The sequence below is a fragment of the Dendrobates tinctorius genome, unplaced genomic scaffold (genome assembly GCF_039654945.1).
Source record: "Dendrobates tinctorius isolate UK_male_01 unplaced genomic scaffold, ASM3965494v1 ptg000025l, whole genome shotgun sequence".
Lineage (NCBI taxonomy): Eukaryota > Metazoa > Chordata > Amphibia > Anura > Dendrobatidae > Dendrobates > Dendrobates tinctorius.
This window is the reverse complement of record NW_027361693.1, coordinates 760,044-781,810: the sequence shown is the minus strand read 5'-3', so window position 1 is coordinate 781,810 and position 21,767 is coordinate 760,044. Positions and strand designations below refer to the sequence as shown.

Below are 21,767 nucleotides of genomic sequence, written 5' to 3'. Positions count from 1 at the left end.
TATTATCATCTTCATTTAATTTGTCTTAAATGAAAAAACACAAAAGAGAATGAAGCAAAAAGCAAAACATTGATCATTTCACACAAAACTCCAAAATGGGCCAGACAAAACTATTGGCACCCTCAGCCTAATACTTGGTTGCACAACCTTTAGCCAAAATAACTGCGACCAACCGCTTCCGGTAAGCATCAATGAGTTTCTTACAATGCTCTGCTGGAATTTTAGACCATTCTTCTTTGGCATACTGCTCCAGGTCCCTGATATTTGAAGGGTGCCTTCTCCAAACTGCCATTTTTAGATCTCTCCACAGGTGTTCTATGGGATTCAGGTCTGGACTCATTGTTGGCCACCTTAGAAGTCTCCAGTGCTTTCTCTCAAACCATTTTCTAGTGCTTTTTGAAGTGTGTTGCTGGAAGACCCATGACCTCTGAGGGAGACCCAGCTTTCTCACACTGGGCCCTACATTATGCTGCAAAATTTGTTGGTAGTCTTCAGACTTCATAATGCCATGCACCCGGTCAAGCAGTCCAGTGCCAGAGGCAGCAAAGCAACCGCAAAACATCAGGGAACCTCCGCCATGTTTGACTGTAGGGACCGTGTTCTTTCCTTTGAATGCCTTTTTTTTCTCCTGTAAACTCTATGTTGATGCCTTTGCCCAAAAAGCTCTATTTTTGTCTCATCAGACCAGAGAACATTCTTCCAAAACGTTTTAGGCTTTTTCAGGTAAGTTTTGGCAAACTCCAGCCTGGCTTTTTTATGTCTCGGGGTAAGAAGTGGGGTCTTCCTGGGTCTCCTACCATACAGTCCCTTTTCATTCAGACGCCGACGGATAGTACGGGTTGACACTGTTGTACCCTCGGACCGCAGGGCAGCTTGAACTTGTTTGGATGTTAGTCGAGGTTCTTTATCCAACATCCGCACAATCTTGCGTTGAAATCTCTTGTCAATTTTTCTTTTCCGTCCATATCTAGGGAGGTTAGCCACAGTGCCATGGGCCTTAAACTTCTTGATGACACTGCGCACGGTAGACACAGGAACATTCAGGTCTTTGGAGATGGACTTGTAGCCTTGAGATTGCTCATGCTTCCTCACAATTTGGTTTCTCAAGTCCTCAGACAGTTCTTTGGTCTTTCTTTTCTCTATGCTCAATGTGGTACACACAAGGACACAGGACAGAGGTTGAGTCAACTTTAATCCATGTCAACTGGCTGCAAGTGTGATTTAGTTAGTTAGTGCCAACACCTGTTAGGTGCCACAGGTAAGTTACAGGTGCTGTTAATTCCACAACTTAGAGAAGCATCACATGATTTTTCGAACACTGCCAATACTTTTGTCCACCCTCTTTTTTATGTTTGGTGTGGAATTATATCCAATTTGGCTTTAGGACAATTCCTTTTGTGTTTTTTCATTTAAGACAAATTAAATGAAGATAATAATACCAAAGAATTTGTGTTTGCAATCATTTTCAGGAAGAAACTGAGTATTATCTGACAGAATTGCAGGGGTGTCAATACTTTTGGCCACAACTGGATATATATATATATGTTAGTGACAAATACAATTAGTCTATCGTTGTTTCTAAATTGTGGACATGTATTTAATTAATAAATGATTTTTTCAAGGAACAAAATGGCATGGGGTCCCCCTATAAATTAGAGACAGCAACACTATACTAATTGTACTTGTCAATGACATCTCTCTCTCTATATATATATAAATATATATATTTACAATATATATTAAATATGTCTAGTATATATATATATATATATATATATATATACACACACACACCGGTGTATATATATATATATATATATATATATATATATATACACACACACACACACACACACACACACACACACATATATTATATATATTATATATAATTATATTTAAAATAGATATCTCTCTCTCTCTATCTATATATATATATATATATATATATATATATATATATATAATCTCCCTCTCTATCTCTATCTCCAGAGGACATGACCTCCACTGGCCAGGAGGCTGAGAGGCCAAATAACCCCATTATGGAGGAACCGGAGTTTAATCAAAGTGAGCCAGAAATAAGACCCATAGAAGAGAACCTGCTACCAGCATAATCTCCAGCACAGACCCCCATCAGCAGCCACATCCCCCACCAACAACATCACAAAATCCTGACACCGTCCTCATAATGGTCTCAAATGGGAAATACCTGAATACAAGGAGGCTCTTCCCAGGAAAAAGGGTCAATAAAATCCGCTGTGCAACTATTGAGCAGGTGACAGCGGTCGTCAATAATCCACGGTTTTCCAACCCAAACCATATCATTATACACAACGGCACAAACAATCTGCCAGACCAGCACCAGCAGATCTCAGGACAACTGGCCCAACTAGCAAAGACGGCACAACTAAAATTCCCTGACAGCAAAATCATTCTGTCATCTCTGCTCCCACGAAAGGACATATCAAACCACACCATCCAGAACATCAATATGGACCTAACAGCAAGAATGAAATCTGTGCCAGGAGTGATTCTGGCACAACACCCCTCCATTAATCACCATCACCTCTATGACAGTAAGCACCTGAACAAATCAGGGGTCAGCCTTCTGGCCAAAGAGCTGAAGGACATTGTACTAAACAGGGACCACCCTAGGCCTGGATCCAACACCAACCAGAATCCCATGAAAAGACCCCCGACAATAAGAAGGAAAGAAACAACAATTATATCAAAGGAAGCTGAAAACATACACCCTCACCCAAAATTGGACCATCAGAGGAGACCACCATGGAGGAGTTCACCGACCTCACACAGAGACATGCAAAACAGAGGCATCCAGAGCAGAGATATACAGAGCAGAGATATGGAGGAGATAAAGACTCTGCTCAACACAGTATGCAGGAAACTAATGTGACTGGATGGAACCAGCATCATTAATAAATCAGTCAGAGATCCGGCGTGCCCTACATAGCCATACTCATTACAAGGTATATACACCCAAGATATATAGAAAAATGACTTCACTTACAATCAGCAGCTGGAATATTCAAGGTCTCAACACCTCGGCCTTTGGATGTAAAACAAATGACCCTGACTTTATACAAAGGCTGAGAAATATAGACAGTCAGATCCTCCTGGAAACATGGACCAGAGCCGAAAACGAATCTCTGGTGCCCATTGGATACAGGGAAATCTCTGTCCCTGCCCTGAAAAATAAAAACATCAAACAGGGCCGGAGCTCAGGAGGAATACTGATCTGGTATAAAGAGGAGCTCCACCAATACATCAAACCGGTGAAGAGAGGAGGCAGCCACATATGGATCAGGATCAGCAGCTCCATCCTCACCTCTCAGTCTGATGTCCACCTCTGTGCCACCTATATACCACCACCAAAGTCACCCTACTTCAATCCAGACTGCTTTGAGATCTTACAAAGAGAAGCCACCCACTAACAGGGCCTGGGCAAAGTTCTCATCTTTGGAGACCTCAGTGCAAGAACAGGGAGAGAAAACGACTTCCTGACCACGGATGGGAACATCTACATATTTGGAGCAGAGAATGACAGCCAAGACTCAGTAGTCACAGAGAGAAACAGCTATGACAGTACAGTCAACAAAAGTGGTAAAAAGCTCCTGAACGTATGTAGAAGTTTAGGACTTCATATTCTTAATGGATGAACCAAAGGAGACTCGTTAGGGAGGTGTACACTAAACTCCCATGTAGGGAGAAGTGTAGTACATTATGCCATTACGGATATGAACCTGGCAAATATCAGCACCTTCATAGTTTCCCCACAAACGCACCTGTCAGACCACAGCCAACTTCTTCTGTACTTGAAATCTACAGAGAAACCAACCACTCAAAAGCATCAGCAGAGCGGCCTCTTCACACAGCCTCCATCCTATAAATGGCACAAAATGTCAGCATTAAAGTATCAAGAGGCTCCTAGCAGACCTGAAATACAGCGGATGCTCCACCACTTCTACAACTACGAGTACCAACCTAACTCAAAGGGAGTGAGTCAAGCTGCAAAAGACCTCAACAATATATTCTATGCAATGGCCAGACTGTCCGACCTTAAAAAAGTCAACTACAAGAGACCAAAAGAAAAACAGATCAATGGATGGTTTGACAGAGAATGTAAAGCCATACGGAAGACCCTGAGAACAGCCTCAAACAAGAAACACAGAGACCCCAAACACCCGGGTCTAAGGGAAGCCTATGAAACCATACAAAGGCAGTACAAAACCATCCTCAGGAGGAAGAAGCAGAGTTACATCTCCACCAAACTTAACCAACTCCAAGATGCCCTCCAAGACAACTCCTTCTGGTAACTATGGAACCACATGGGCACAAAAGACAAGAAACACAACATCCATATCCAAAATGGCAACATCTGGCTCCAGTACTTCAGAGACCTCTATAAAGACATTCCAAAGGAAGAACTAAGCCAAGAACAGGAAAGCATAATGGCAAAACTAAAAGCAATGGAGGAAAAATTAAAAAACTTCCAAAACCCAGTGGATACCCCTATTACATTACAGGAAGTAGCAGAGAGAATCTCTTCCATAAGATGTAGAAAAGCTGGTGGCCTGGACGGAGTCCTACCAGAAATGTTGAAGTACAGCCCACCAGAAATACAGGCCTCAATGGTTAAACTCTTCAATATTGTGCTAAGTGCTGGCTACTTCCCTCGTACCTGGAACCAAGGTCTCATCACACCCATCCACAAGAATGGGGACAGGTATGACCCTGCCAACTACAGAGGCATGTATGTCAGCAGCAACCTGGGAAAACTGTTCAACAGCATCCTGAACAAGAGGATTCTCAGTTTCCTCACCGAGCACAACGTCCTCAACAAGAGCCAAGCAGGATTCATGCCAAACCACCGCACTACTGACCACATCTATACCTTGCACAGCCTCATTCAGAGACACGTCCACAATACAAAGAACGGGAAGATATACGCCTGTTTCATGGACTTTAAAAAGGCCTTTGATTCGGTGTGGCACCCAGGCTTATTCCTGAAACTGCTGGAGAGCGGAATAGGAGGAAAGACCTACGATATTATGAAAAGCTCCTACACCGAGAACCTCTGCAGTGTGAGTGTGAACGGCAGAAGAACGGCCTATTTCCAGCAGAGCCGGGGAGTCAGACAAGGCTGCAGCCTAAGTCCAATGCTCTTCAACATTTTCATCAACGAGCTGGCTACCGCTCTGGAATCTTCCACAGCAACAGGTCTCACCCTCCACGATGCGCAGGTGAAATTCCTGCTGTATGCAGATGACCTGCTGCTTCTGTCTCTAACCGAGAAAGGCCTCCAAGACCACCTGAAAATCTTAGAGAAATTCAGCTCCACCTGGGCACTACCGGTCAACCTAAAGAAAACCAACATCATGGTGTTCCAGAAGAGAAAGAGAAAATCAGACCAGCACGCTTCATTTGTTCTCAACAACTGCGACCTTACAGGAACGGACAAATATACCTACCTGGGCCTAGAGATTCACCGGTCAGGGAGCTTCAAACAAGCCATAGAGACCCTGAAAGACAAGGCCTGCAAAACCTTCTATGCCATCCGAAGGAAACTCTACCATCTGAAGCCACCAGTGAGGGTCTGGTTAAAAATCTTCGACTCTATCATCGCCCCAATCCTCCTGTATGGCAGCGAAGTCTGGGGTCCTCACACCTACCCAGACTGGTCAAGGTGGGATTCCAGCCCAACAGAAATATTCCACCTAGAATTCTGCAAGCACCTTCTCCAAGTCCATTGGAGCACCTCCAACAGTGCTTGCCGGGCCAAGCTGGGCAGATTCCCTCTACACCTAACGGTTCTAAAGAGGGCACTGTCATTCCGGCCTCACCTACGTAGGAGCAATACAAGCTCCCATCACCATAAAGCCCTGACACATGTAGGTGAAACAGAAAAACCAGGAGCCTCGGAACAGCTCACCCAAACCCAACCTGACCAGAACACCAATCACAGCAACCTGACAAAAGCCGGAATCAGGAAGATGGTAGACGAAGGCCAGGAGAGGTACGCAAGTGACTGGAAGAACGACATCATCAGCTCACAGAAACTGACCATGTACCGGAGCCTACAGACTGGCCCAATATCTGGAGAAACTCCCGTACCCCAGAGACCGCAAGATCCTGAGCCGGTATAGACTCAGTGCCCAGTCTGGCCATCGAATCCGGCCGACACAGGTAGAGCTACAAGCCCAGGGAGGAAAGACTGTGCCAACACTGTGACCAGGAGGCCCTGGAGGACGAGACCCACTTCCTGCTTCACTGCCCCAAATACTCAGCAGTGAGGGACCCTCACTTCAGGAGACTCTCACATCTCTTCCCGGATTTCATCACCATGAAGGAGGAAGAGAAAACATATATCCTTCTTGGGGAAGAAGAGAGAGCAGTAGAGATAGCAGCGCAATACAGTCATATGTAAAAGTTTGGGCACCCCTATTAATGTTAACCTTTTTTCTTTATAACAATTTTGGTTTTTGCAACAGCTATTTCAGTTTCATATATCTAATAACTGATGGACTCAGTTATATTTCTGGATTCAAATGAGGTTTATTGTACTAACAAAAAATGTGCAATCTGCATTTAAACAAAATTTGACCGGTGCAAAAGTATGGGCACCTCAACATAAAAGTGACATTAATATTTCGTAGATCTTCCTTTTGCAACAATAACAGCCTCTAGTCGTGTCCTGTAGCTATTAATGAGTTCCTGGATCCTGGATGAAGGCATTTGTGACCATTCCTGTTTACAAAACAATTCCAGTTCATTTAAGTTTGATGGTCGCCGAGCATGGACAGCCCTCTTCAAATCATCCCACAGATGTTCAATGATATTCAGGTCTGGGGACTAGGATGGCCATTCCAGAACATTGTAATTGTTCCTCTGCATGAATGCCTGAGTAGATTTGGAGCGGTGTTTTGGATCATTGTCTTGCTGAAATATCCATCCCCTGCGTAACTTCAACTTCGTCACTGATTCTTGCACATTATTGTCAAGAATCTGCTGATACTGAGTTGAATCCATGTGACCATCAATTTTAACAAGATTCCCGGTGCTGGCATTGGCCACACAGCCCAAAAGCATGATGGAACCTCCACCAAATTTTACTGTGGGTAGCAAGTGTTTTTCTTGAAATGCTGTGTTTTTTAGCCTCCATGCATAACGCCTTTTTGTATGACCAAACAAAATCTTTGTTTCATCAGTCCACAGGACCTTCTTTCAAAATGTAACTGGCTTGTCCAAACGTGCTTTTGCATACCTCAGGCGACTCTGTTTGTGGCGTGCTTGCAGAAACGGCTTGTTTCGCATCACTCTCCCATACAGCTTCTCCTTGTGCAAAGTGTGCTGTAGTGTTGACCGATGCACAGTGACACCACCTGCAGCAAGATGATGCGGCAGGTCTTTGGAGGTGGTCTGTGGATTGTCCTTGACTGTTCTCACCATTCTTCTTCTCTGCCTTTCTGATATTTTTCTTGGCCTGCCACTTCTGGGCTTAACATGAACTGTACCTTTGTTCTTCCATTTCCTTACTATGTTCCTCACAGTGGAAACTGACAGGTTAAATCTCTGAGACAACTTTTTGTATCCTTCCCCTGAAAAGCTATATTGAATAATCTTTGTTTTCAGATCATTTGAGAGTTGTTTTGAGGAGCCCATGATGCCACTCTTCATAGGAGAACTACTTGCAAGTGGCCACCTTAAATACCTTTTCTCATGATTTGATACACCTGGCTATGAAGTTCAAAGCTCAATGAGGTTACAAAACCAATTTAGTGCTTCAGGAAGTCAGTAAAAAGTAGTTAGGAGTGTTCAAATCAAGAAAATGATAAGGGTGCCTATACTTTTGCACCGGTCAAATTTTGTTTAAATGCAGATTGCACATTTTCTGTTAGCACAATAAACCTCATTTGAATCCAGAAATATAACTGAGTCCATCAGTTATTAGATATATGAAACTGAAATAGCTGTTGCAAAAACCAAAATTGTTATAAAGAAAAAAGGTTAACATTAATAGGGGTGCCCAAACTTTAACATGACTGTATGTGCGCGCATGCCATAGACTGCGAGAAACAGAACTATGATATGCCATGGACTTCTATGGCCCCCACCCTGGATCTGCCCCATGCCCCCCATCCACCTTCCCTATGCCATGGACTTCTATAGCTCCATCGTGGATCCACCTCTCCTACAGCCCCTACCCAACAACCCTACAGTCCCTATCCCCTTTTGTACACTTGCTTTGGCTACACTAGTGTGTATTTAGTCCTGCCAATAAAGCTTCTTTGAATATATATAAAAAATTATACATATATCTAATTATATTATATATAATTTATATGTGTATATATAATATATAAATGTGTAATATATATATTTCATCCTCAGACCAATGGGCAGACTGAGAGAACAAACCAGACTTTGGAGTCCTATTTGAGATGTTTTATATCTGCTGATCAGTATGATTGGGTTTCACTTTTGCCCTTGGCCAAATTCGCGCTGAACAATAGAGCTAGTTCTGCCACTTTGATGTCGCCCTTTTTCTGTAACTTTGGGTTTCATCCTTGATTTTCTTCAGGGCAAGTGGAATCTTCGACCTGCCCAAGTGTGGACACTGTGGTAAAGAGAATGCAGCAGATTTGGGACCAAGTGGTGGATAAGTTGTCACTCTCTCAGGAAAAAGCCCAGCGGTTTTCCAACCGGCATAGGACCATTGGTCCCCAGTTTAGTGGGCGATATGGTTTGGTTGTCGTCAGGGCTGTGGAGTCGGTAAGCCAAACCTGCGACTCCGACTCCGACTCCGACTCCTCAATTTCCCTTACACCGACTCCGACTCCAACTCCGACTCCACGACTCCGACACATATTGCTTATATTTAAGTGAAAAATTTATTGTAGTACAATGTGAACCTCAGACATTTAATCATTTTTATGATCCAATAATCAAGATATTTAGATAGAACAGAATATATATTGGTGTACTACCCCGTTTTCATTCTTTTTGGTACAGATACGATATGGATAGACAGATATGGATAGATAGAGCAGATTTCTAATCTGCTTTTGCTATTGAAAACATTATCTATTAGCTCAAAAACCTTTCAGGTGATGCAGTTTTTTAAAAAGATGATCTGCTTTTGCAGCTGAAAAACGTATCCTCAAAAAACACAGGAAAAACGCTGTGTGTGAATGTAGCCTTAGATCAGGAATAGAACAGTCATTTATAGGACATTTCATAACTTTCCCAAATTCCTATGAAAAAATATTCAGCACATTCTGCATTGAACTACTGTACCCAATTTATTATATATTTTAGGAGTCGGAGTCGGTCCATTTTATACCGACTCCAACTCCGACTCCGACTCCACCAAAATGAGCACCGACTCCGACTCCACGACTCCGACTCCACAGCCCTGGTTGTCGTCACAGAATATTCCTATGAAGGTTGCGTCTCCAAAGTTCAAGCCAAGAGTCATTGGACCTTATAAGATTTTGGAGATTCTTAATCCTGTTTGTTTTCGATTGGCTCTTCCAGTTACGTTTAAGATCCATAACGTGTTTCATAAATCTCTGTTGAAGAGGTTTGTGGAGCCAGTAGTTCCTATGGCAGCGCCTCCTGACCCTGTATTGGTTAAAGGCAATGTGGAATATGAGGTAGAGAAAATATTGGATTCTCGTTTGGCTAGACGGAGACTCCAGTACTTGATCAAATGGAAGGGTTATGGCCAGGAGGATAATTCTTGGGTCTCTGCTTCTGACATTCATGCCGATAGATTGGTTCTTGCTTTTCACCGGGCCCATCCTGGTGGCGTGGATGAGGGTTCGGTGACCCCTCCTCAATGGGGGGTACTGTTGTGAATTCGCTTTCTGGCCTAACTCTGGTTACTACTGAAGGTAGTGGAGCTGGCCAAATTGACAGAGGGGTTGCGAGTTCTCTTTCTGGGCTCCCTCTGGTGGTTACTGGAGGTAATGGAGAGGCTTGCCACCTGATAATGAGGACGACGATTGGAGATTTGGGGTTTCAGACTGGATTTAAGACAGCCGACTCCCTCTATCCCTGCTGGTGATTTGTTCCTGCCTCCTGAAGTCTTAGTTTCCAGCTCAGTCCCTGCATGCTCAGCTAAGTGTTCTTTTGCTATTCTGTTCACATTTGATCTGGTTTTGTCTATTTCAGTTTTGTGTGGGTCAGCCAGCTCCGGCTGGGGCTGTGCTGAATCACCTTCCATATGTTACTGCTTGTGCCAGTTTGTTTTTGTCCCTTATTAGATTGGCCTCTTTTTACTCTGCTTTCAGAATATACTAGAGTGCTGATATAGTGGGCGAAGTCGGGCAACGTCAGTAATTTTTGCATCAGACATGTTGGGGTTTTTTGCGTGATTGCAGACAGTGTCTTTCCTGTCCTGTCTAGTCAGTGTTTGCTCAGTCTATTTTGCTACCTGTGTTTGTGCTTTCATCTTGTCTCACCGACAATATATGTTTGGGGGCTCTCTCTTCCTTTGGGGTCTGCTCCGGGGCAGTTTAGATTTCACCTTTCCTGCTTTAGGCTTAGTTAGTTCTCCGGGTGTGCCGAGGCGTCTAGGATCATCGTAGGCACGCTCCACGGCTACTGCTAGTTGTGTGGATAGGATCAGGGGTCTGCAATATGCTTAGTTACCAACATCTCTGGTTTTCTGTGGCTTAGCTTGGGCTTGCTCTCCTCCTCGGTGACCCAATCATAACACACACCGCTAGTTTTTGGAAAGTCCAGTATTTCAGCTGATGTTATTTGTGGATTTTTCTTTGCATCCCGAACAATTTTCTTGGCAATTGTGGATGAAATTTTTGTCGGTCTGCCTAATCACAGTTTGAACGCTGCTGACTGGCATTATCAATTCCTTGGATAACTTTTTGTATCCCTTTCCTGTTTAATACAGTTCAGCTACCTTTTCCCGTAGATTCATTGACAATTCTTTTGCTTTCCCCATGACTCACAACCCAGAAAATTAAGTGGCTGGATGAAAGATGCAAGAGTCTGTCTGGATCCCAGAAACTCACTCAGCTTTTATGCACACACTGATTACAAGCAAACAGGTCACAGGTGAGGATGTTACCTTTAGTAGCCATTCAAACCCATGTGTGTCAACTTCTGTGCATGTTAGCAGGCCAAAATCACCAGGGTGTGTAAATTTTTTATCAGGATCAGTTGGATGTTTTTGGGGTGTCATTATGATTTAAAACGAGAAAACCCAGTAGTTTGACAATAATGGATTCACCCAACCACTAACCATGAGTGGAGAAAAAGTTTTATCTTATGATTTTTTTTTTTACATTGTCCCAGGATGGGATATCAACTTTCCCTGCTTGATCACAGATCTAATGCTCTGCAAAGCTTCTGCATTTCAGAGCATTAAATCAGCGTCTCACAAGCAGGGAGGAGGCATGTTCATCTTTTGGCCGGGGTCACCATGGAGACCATCGACACAATGTGATTGCAATCGCATCATGCCAATGGGAGCACAAAGGGAGCTACCTCCCTCTGCCTTGCCCTGCAATGTCACTGTCACTATTGACAGCATCACAGGGGTTAAACGCCTGGGATCGGTGAAAACACCGATCGTGGTCGTTGCTGCAGGGTTTCAGCTCTCATATAAATGAGGACGGTGTTGTGGCATCTCTCAATGTCATATTTGTAATGGGTGGTAAATAGTACACTCTGGAAATTAGTAGGAATATGTACCTGATGAGTTATGCATTTCTCATATTTTAGTGATTGTGTTCTCTGAATCTCAGCCAAGTCAGCAGGCTTATTCCCTCATGGTATCATTTATTTTCAATGTGTTTACACATTTTAAGTCTTATCACAACCATCAAGATTCCTTACATTCAGGAGATACAACTACAACTGGTGAGAAACATTTTATTACTGCAAAATCAGAAAAATTGTAAGTAAAACATTAGCTAAAATAAATTTGCATCTTAGAATAACCTTATTTGTGTATTTACATATAATTGGACTCACTCGCTATGCTGAATTTCACGTGATCTGCTTCGTTATTGGATGGAATCATCTAAAATATATGTGTATACAATAGTATCTTAAACATCTTTAAGTGGGTAATACATATGGCCTTTCCAAAACCCTGCATGATGAACAAATGCACTACTAGCAGGATGCAGCAACTGAATTTTTGTATGTTAGCAGTTTTTGATATTAGTGTTAGGACTCACAAGTATGAGGACCCGTGAAGTGGGTTGCGAGCTTATCTATTTTGGCCAAAATATTAACCAATACCTCATTTAATGTATTTATCATATGCATTAATTTTTTGCACTTTTTATCAATATCGCTTTGCAGGATGCAGCTAGGCCTCTTTCTGTTGGCTTGGTTTAATATGGCATCTGTCACTTTATGTTGCATATTATAGTGCTGGACAGTCCGCCTGATAAAACTATGGGTGTCATTAATAGGGTTTGAACCAGACATACTGCATCTTACTTACAGTATCTGTGTGAACGGCGTCCTATGCAAGCCTTATTAGTGTGTATTGTTTTCTACTAGGCAGCCAACCCCTCCATAATCTGGTAGTTGTGGGGTGGCTGATTTTATCAGTAGCATGCACCTGTGCTGCCCCTTGCTTTTATTAGTAGAGGCCTGTTACTATAAATCCCTGCATAGCAGAGGTTGTCCTCCTATCAGTAGCGAATAGCTGCTTAAATAAGCACTCCCAACAATGTTTTTATCCTCTTAATAAATTGCAACCATCATATTATACAGAACTATGTACTTACAATTGCTCATTCTGCCTTTCTACCCAGTTAATTATTCAGTTTTATCTGTTCTATATACAAACAGGAAGGCTCTTCTCCCTGCATTTATCATTCCCCTCTCCAACTTCTGACTCAGCTCCTTCCTCCTCTCCAGGGACTTCTGCAGGGAATCATGAGTCATACAAGGAAAATTTACCTCCTGTTTCTACATAGAGCTTAGGATTCAGCTAGTCAGTTTTTAATCAAGTAATGTCATAGATCTAATGGAAAAGAGAAGCATTAGCTGGGTAGAAAGGCAAATGAGCAATTGTAAGTACACAGTGCTATATAATATGATACGATAACTAATATATTAAGACGATAACATTTTTCATGAGATGAGTGCTTCTTTAACAAACCTTGCCAACACTTTATTCTCAAGATCAGTGGAGGACCCAGAGGTCAGACTTCCACTGATCAGAAAATAGGGGCACTATTATCAAGTTGAGGCCTGTATGGGCACTCTTGCTGTATGCTAACACTAATGCTGGCATCACACTCCCATAGAATACAGGAAAGTGCTATGCGAGAAAACATCGCATAGCACTCAGCCCAGCGTTAATCTATGTGGCAGCTCTCGCAGCATTTATTTTATCAGCCATATTCAGCGTGCGTGCAAAAATCACAGCATGCTGCGATTGTCGAGACTCGGCCAAGACTCGCCAATGCAAGCCTATGGGTGCGAGAGAAAAAAAAAAAAAAAAACAAACATTGCACAGCACTCGGACCATGCGAGTGCTGTCCGATTTTTAAGCACCAGTGTCCTTTGAAAAGCTGGCAATTCATGTGCCACGTACAGGAACATCACACTGACAGGTTAGAATAGGATAGAATAGATATATACACAAATATATAGATGTCAGTTACACACACACATATGTATTTATATTGTCTAGATACATAAAGAAAAGCCGGCAATTCATGTACCATGTACTGTACAATCACTGAAGGAGCCGACAGTATAGAATAGATGGATTACATACAGTAAGTACATAAAGAATAGGTAGATACAGATGTCTGTGACAAATACAATTAGCACAGTGTGTGCAGCTTACTGTACATATATTTAATAAAAGATTATTTTTCAGAAAAAAAATGAAGTGGTTTCCCGTGCAATTTTCGTAACCAGCAGAGGGAAAGCCCACGGCTGGAGGCCGATGTTTATAGCCTGGGAAGGGTATAATACCCATGGAGCTTCCCAGGCTATTAATATCAGCTCACAGCTGTCTACATAGCCTTCACTGGCTAATAAAATGGGGGACCCCTCCAAAAGAAATGACATGGGGTCCCACTATAATAACGAGCAAAGGCTATGCAGACAGCTGCAGACTGATACTAATAACCTAGGAAGGGGCCATGGATACTGGCCCTCCCCAGGCTAAAAACTTCAGCTATCAGCCACCCCAGAAAAGGCATATCTCTAAGATGTGCCAATTCTGACACTTAGCCTCGCTCTTCCCACTTGCTCTGTAGCTGTGGCAAGTGGGGTGATAGTTGGGGGGTTGATTTCACCTTTGTATTGTCAGGTGACATGAAGCCCCTAGGTTAGTAATAGAGAGGCATCAATAAGACGCCCCCATTACTAACCCCATTGTCACATTGTAAGAAAACACAGACACCCATAAAAAAGTCCTTTAATTGAAAGAAAGACACAGACTCCTTTAATATTCTTAATTAAACCATACTTATGACCTCTCCCATTTCCTTGATGTCCTCGGCCTCTGCAAAAGAGGTAAAAAAAAACAACAATATTCCTCTCCTTTCCACAGAGATGCTTTAAATCCATTTGCTCCATGACGGGTCTAGCTCAGCTACATCAAGATGGCAGGCTGCCTGTCATCCAGTAGACACTGAGCACCGTGTGCTCAGTGTCTGCCTGTGAACGGCTATTCCCTGTCTGAGGGCACAGCGGAATCTCCTGCTCGTCGCGGTGCCGTCTGACAGGTCCTGTGAGTTAACAGCCAATGAAATCAATTCACATTTGATATCTTGCACCAATGTCACATAGGTGAAGCGAGTTCATTGTATGCTATATTGTACAGTATGGTGGCACTATTTGGTTAATCATATGATTGCATGGATAAGGGCTATACTTATACAAAGATCAGTGCATTATGAGGAAGCCACACAGTGCTAATTTTCATTATAAAATATGTCACGGGCTGTGTATCTAAGGCTATGTTCACATTTCTACAGTACATTGTACTAGATGTGTAAGCCTGAATTACAAAAAAACAAAACTGTAAATGGAGACGTACCAATCAACTAGATAATTTTATAATCAACTAGATATGCTTACAAAAATATTTTGTGACTACATTTTGTCAAGTTTAAATAGTATTGAGTTTTATTTTTTGATATACCGATAAACATAGTTGATGTTTCTAGTTAAAAAAATATTAATTATTATATCAGAGACTTAACATATATCGGTCTGTTTTCAATATTTCTAAGATGTATACATTTTAATTGATTTTCATTGCTTTATGGGAAAACCATTGATTCCTTCATACACCTCCGCTGAACATCCCCAGAGAGCTGATGCAGAAATCAAGGAGGATGGGCCTAGCTAAACCAGGAAAAAAATATAGCTAAAATAAAAATGGTTACTTTTTTGGAAAAAAATGTAAATAGACATGAAATGACCTGCAGTATGTCTACAGTGTCGTGAAAAAGGTTTCATACACAGAACTTTCCCACATTTTTTTACATTACACCCAGAAACTTAAATATTTGTACCTGTCTCTGCTGTATACAGAGTCGGTCTCTGCTGTATGTAAGGCGGCCAGGGTGGTAGTCATGGCAACAGGTTGTAGTGTTCCCACACCCTGGTGCCTCACAGATAAAACACAATGTCCCTTCTGCTGCAGATTCAGTGTGCGTAGCATCACACTTACATTTACTGTCAGAGTCCTTTCAAGCTCTGTCATCCCGGCTCCACAAAACATCTCAGAGACAGTTCTTTTCCAACAGTCGAACTTTACTAAACAGCAAGGCATCCATCACACTTGCAGCACAGGTTTCTCATAGTGACATCTTCTCAGCTTTCCCTTCCTAGGCTTCCGGGCAACCCCTACCTTTCCTGTCAGCTCTGTCTCTCTTCTTCCGGCAATCCCTGCCTTATCTCTAGACAATCTCTGTCTCATCTGTGCTTCCAGTGTCACCAGCTCTCTACCATCCCCTCGTCCGGTTCCAATAGGGAAAGGTGCCAAGAACGCCATATCAGCTACTCCTGCCCCGGTCATAGACTCCAGATCCTTCCTGGGATGGTCCTCGCCTGCACGATCCTCAGCTGGAACCCGTTCCTGCCACAGCAGCTTTATCCCCACGGCTGGCAGATTGTCTTTACTGCTCCCTGCACCTTGTCCTGGGCAAGGCTGCCCGGGCTCTGTTCCCTGACTTTATCTCTATGCTCTGCCCTTCTCTAGTCTAACTCCTCCCTACTAACAAACCCTTAAGGTACTGTCACACTTAGCGATGTACCAGCGGTCCCGACCAGCGATATGACGCGGTCAGGATTGCTGGCACATCGCTAAGTGGTCGCTAGTGAGCTGCCACACAGGCAGATCTCACCAGCAACTTCGCTGGGAACGGGGGTATCAGTCCTGCTGCTGGGCTGTTGTCCTACGGCCCCCTCCACATCTCCTGTTGTACTGTCCTGTCTCCTGGTAGCGCCTCCAGCCTCTGGACACTATGCTGACAGACAAAGCAAACCTTCTTGCCACAGCTCGCATTGATGTGCCATTCTGGATGAGCTGCACTAACTGAGCCTTGTGTGGGTTGTAGAGTTCATCTCATGCTACCATGAGTGTGAAAGCACAACCAACATTCAAAAGTGACCATCAGCCAGAAAGCATTGGAACTGAGATGAGGTCTGTAGTAACCACCTGCAGAACCACTCCTTTATTGAGGGTGTCTTCATAATTGCCAATAATTTCCATCTGTTGTCTATTCCATTTGCACAACAGCATGTGAAATTGATTGTCAATCAGTGTTGCTTCCTAAGTGGAAAGTTTGATTTCACAGAAGTTTGATTTACTTGGAGTTATATTCTGTTGTTTAAGTGTCCCCTTTATTTTTTTGAGCAGCGTGTGTATAATATATATATATATATATACACATACATACATATACACACACAGTAGCGGCCAAAAGTATTAACACCCCTGCAATTCTGTCAGATAATACTCAATTTCTTCCGGAAAATGATTGCAAACACAAATTATTTGGTATTATTATCTTCATTTAATTTGTCTTAAGTGAAAAAACACAAAAAGAATTGTCCTACAGCCAAATTGGATATAATTCCACACCAAACATAAAAAAGAGGGTGGACAAAAGTATTGGCACTGTTCGAAAAATCATGTGATGCTTCTCTAATTTGTGTAATTAACAGCAGCTGTAACTTACCTGTGGCACCTAACAGGTGTTGGCAATAAGTAAATCACACTTGCAGCCAGTTGACATGGATTAAAGTTGACTCAACCTCTGTCCTGTGTCCTTGTGTGTACCACATTGAGCATGGAGAAAAGAAAGAAGACCAAAGAACTGTGTGAGGACTTGAGAAACCAAATTGTGAGGAAGCATGAGCAATCTCCAAAGACCTGAATGTTCCTGTGTCTACCATGCGCAGTGTCATCAAGAAGTTTAAAGCCCATGGCACTGTGGCTAACCTCCCTAGATGTGGACGGAAAAGAAAAATTGACAACAGATTTCAACGCAAGATTGTGCAGATGTTGGATAAAGAACCTCAACTTAGGCCTGTTTCACAATTCAGTTTTTTTGTTCAGTCAAAATCCGCTAAAATGGCGGATAACGGATCCGTTCCTGTACTGACCACAACGTTTGGCACCGGACCGTTATTTTAACGGATCCGTCAAAGGAACCGCTGCCGAGGGAAGGAGAGGGAAGGAGAGATTGAAAGAGAATTTTTCAGCCGCCAGAACAGAGTTTAGGGTTAAATTTGCGGCTGAGTGAAGTCTTTCGGGCATGCGCAGTGAGAAGTGCGGATCCGGCCGCCCAGAAAAACGTTGCATGGTCCGTTCGGGCATGTCGGCGGACGTCAAAATTTTGGCGGATCCGCAAAAAAACGGATCCAACGGATGGCCATCCGTCAAGATCCGCCGGTAATGCAACTCAATGGGAAAAAACGGATCCGCCAAGAAAAATGGCGGATCCGTTTTTTTTTGCAAAACGGCGGATTTTGACTGATGGACACAAACGGATGTGTGAAACAGGCCTAGCATCCAAACAAGTTCAAGCTGCCCTGCAGTCCGAGGGTACAACAGTGTCAACCCGTACTATCCGTCGGCGTCTGAATGAAAAAGGACTGTATGGTAGGAGACCCAGGAAGACCCCTCTTCTTACCCCGAAACATAAAAAAGCCAGGCTGGAGTTTGCCAAAACTTACCTAAAAAGCCTAAAACGTTTTGGAAGAATGTTCTCTGGTCAGATGAGACAAAAGTAGAGCTTTTTAGGCAAAGGCATCAACATAAAGTTTACAGGAGAAAAAAAAGAGGCATTCAAAGAAAAGAACACGGTCCCTACAGTCAAACATGGCGGAGGTTCCCTGATGTTTTGGGGTTGCTTTGCTGCCTCTGGCACGGGACTGCTTGACCATGTGCATGGCATTATGAAGTCAGAAGACTACCAACAAATTTTGCAGCATAATGTAGGGCCCAGTGTGAGAAAGCTGGGTCTCCCTCAGAGGTCATGGGTCTTCCAGCAGGACAATGACCCAAAACACACTTCAAAAACCACTAGAAAATGGTTTGAGAGAAAGCACTGGAGACTTCTATGGTGGCCAGCAATGAGTCCAGACCTGAATCCCATAGAACACCTGTGGAGAGATCTAAAAATGGCAGTGTGGAGAAGGCACCCTTCAAATATCAGGGACCTGGAGCAGTTTGCCAAAGAAGAATGGTCTAAAATTCCAGCAGAGCATTGTAATAAACTCATTGATGGTTACCGGAAGCGGTTGGTCGCAGTTATTTTGGCTAAAGGTGCCAATACTTTTGTCTGGCCCATTTTTGGAGTTTTGTGTGAAATGATCAATGTTTTGCTTTTTGCTTCATTCTCTTTTGTGTTTTTTCATTTAAGACAAATTAAATGAAGATAATAATAACAAAGAATTTGTGTTTGCAATCATTTTCAGGAAGAAACTGAGTATTATCTGACAGAATTGCAGGGGTGTCAATACTTTTGGCCACAACTCTATACACACACCTGTATCTTTCTAGTGCGCCTTTCGGCGATTAAATATAAAATTAATCTTGGGCTGTTCTTTTATCTCGATTCACGAATCCCCACGTCCGCCCGAACGGCTGGTTATTATTATACACTACCCTGGGGTTGGTTCCTGAGCTGATATAAGCCTGCTGTCGGACAGGGCTTATATCGAACGAGGAACTGGTGGCAGCATACCATAGTGTGTTCGTGAGGAGCTCTGACAGTGACGGCCGGGAGGTTTATATATATATCCTTAGCCTGGACTGGAGATGTATATCCCCCCTCACTGGGAGCACGCTCAATAACGCATACCTATAAGGGAAGCCTTTCTGGAGACTATTTGCCCTCGGTGCAGTTCCTTGACTGATCTAAGGCAAGTGGTGGCGACAGAGAGCCGATCCCTGCTGGGTCCTTCTCTTGCCCCCCTAGAGGTGAGTGAAATCAACACCCCCTTCCCCTGTGCGATCCGTCACAACGTCTGTCTCTGCTGTATATATGAAGTCTGTCTCTCATCTATGCACAGTCTGTCTCTCATCTATGCACAGTCTGTCTCTCATCTATGCACAGTCTGTCTCTCATCTATGCACAGTCTGTCTCTCATCTATGCACAGTCTGTCTCTCATCTATGCACAGTCTGTCTCTCATCTATGCACAGTCTGTCTCTCATCTATGCACAGTCTGTCTCTCATCTATGCACAGTCTGTCTCTCATCTATGCACAGTCTGTCTCTCATCTATGCACAGTCTGTCTCTCATCTATACAAAGTCTGTCTCTCATCTACGCACAGTCTGTCTCTCATCTACGCACAGTCTGTCTCTCATCTACGCACAGTCTGTCTCTCATCTACGCACAGTCTGTCTCTCATCTACGCACAGTCTGTCTCTCATCTACGCACAGTCTGTCTCTCATCTACGCACAGTCTGTCTCTCATCTACGCACAGTCTGTCTCTCATCTACGCACAGTCTGTCTCTCATCTACGCACAGTCTGTCTCTCATCTACGCACAGTCTGTCTCTCATCTACGCAAAGTCTGTCTCTCATCTACGCAGAGTCTGTCTCTCATCTACGCAGAGTCTGTCTCTCATCTACGCACAGTCTGTCTCTCATCTACGCAGAGTCTGTCTCTCATCTACGCAGAGTCTGTCTCTCATCTACGCAGAGTCTGTCTCTCATCTACGCAGAGTCTGTCTCTCATCTACGCAGAGTCTGTCTCTCATCTACGCAGAGTCTGTCTCTCATCTACGCAGAGTCTGTCTCTCATCTACGCAGAGTCTGTCTCTCATCTACGCACAGTCTGTCTCTCATCTACGCACAGTCTGTCTCTCATCTACGCACAGTCTGACTCTCATCTACGCACAGTCTGTCTCTCATTTATGCACAGTCTGTCTCTCATCTATGCACAGTCTGTCTCTCATCTATGCACAGTCTGTCTCTCATCTATGCACAGTCTGTCTCTCATCTATGCACAGTCTGTCTCTCATCTATGCACAGTCTGTCTCTCATCTATGCACAGTCTGTCTCTCATCTATGCACAGTCTGTCTCTCATCTATGCACAGTCTGTCTCTCATCTATGCACAGTCTGTCTCTCATCTATGCACAGTCTGTCTCTCATCTATGCAGAGTCTGTCTCTCATCTATGCAGAGTCTGTCTCTCATCTATGCAGAGTCTGTCTCTCATCTATGCAGTCTGTCTCTCATCTATGCAGAGTCTGTCTCTCATCTATGCAGAGTCTGTCTCTCATCTATACAGAGTCTGTCTCTCATCTATACAGAGTCTGTCTCTCATCTATACAGAGTCTGTCTCGGGGCTTTTATACAATTTCCAGATAAGACGCAGCGCTCCTCGTGTGATTTCGGGGGAGACTCCTCTGCTCACCTGTGGCTGTGCCCGGCGGAGGAGAGTGGTGGTGCTGGGCTGCAGTGTGGTGGCGGCGATGATGCGGCATCTCTCGGTGCTGATCGTCTTCACCAGACGTCGCCATGTCACCGTCGGCGCGATTGCTAAATCTGCCCAGAAGTTTTCAGCACATCAGGATGAAGTGATGCAATGGTGCCGCAGCCGCCCCTCAGCACAGCAGCAGGACGGGCAGGGGAGAACTTCCTAGTACTTGTGTTTTCACTCATTACCTCCGTTTGTTTTGCTTGGCGGCCAATGGAGGTGATGGGCGGCTCTGACTGCGCGACGCCCCTAATTAGGGCCACTGTTTGCTAGTGAGAGTGTGAAGCCCCAGCTCTCTGGCAGGAAGCTGCACTCTGCTGATAGCGGCTGCACACACATGATCCTGGCAGGGATCTCAGGACATGTTAAATCCAGACTATAGCTGCTCAGAACTGAGTGTGTGGAGATGTTAGGGTTAACAAGCAGGAACGCGGGATGCAGTGAGGGGACGCAGGCAACAGAGCAAGGGTAACAGGATTTATTTACAGGAGAAATACTCCAGGCAGGGAGACCAAAGAATTAAACGGTATTAAAGGAACAGTACAATAATAACGGTACAAATACACGGCATTTGCGTAAGAGCTATATTAGGAAGTCCTTACTCTGCAGCTTCTGCTGCGTACTCAATAGCGCCGACAACAGCGGGTGCTGTGCCTCTGTGGCACCCCTGATGGTTCAGTCGCCACAGAGGTACTGCACCTCCTCCTGAGGAGTGGTGCCCCACCATTCAGGTAAGGTGGAGACACCTGACCACACTCCAACACCTGCATCCCACACAACATAGTGTAGCAAA

General features: G+C 43.8%; 1 protein-coding gene across 1 annotated transcript in view; it reads right to left on the bottom strand.

Annotated features, from left to right (window-relative positions):
* Positions 1–21,216, bottom strand: part of OTULINL (OTU deubiquitinase with linear linkage specificity like) — a 107,454-nt gene extending 86,238 nt beyond the window's left edge. The window contains exon 1 of the mRNA XM_073569429.1: positions 20,912–21,216. Within this exon, the coding sequence (XP_073425530.1) occupies positions 20,912–21,017 (106 nt within the window). The 5' untranslated portion in view covers positions 21,018–21,216. The remainder of the gene's footprint in view (positions 1–20,911) is intronic.
* Positions 21,217–21,767: the final 551 nt, after the last annotated feature.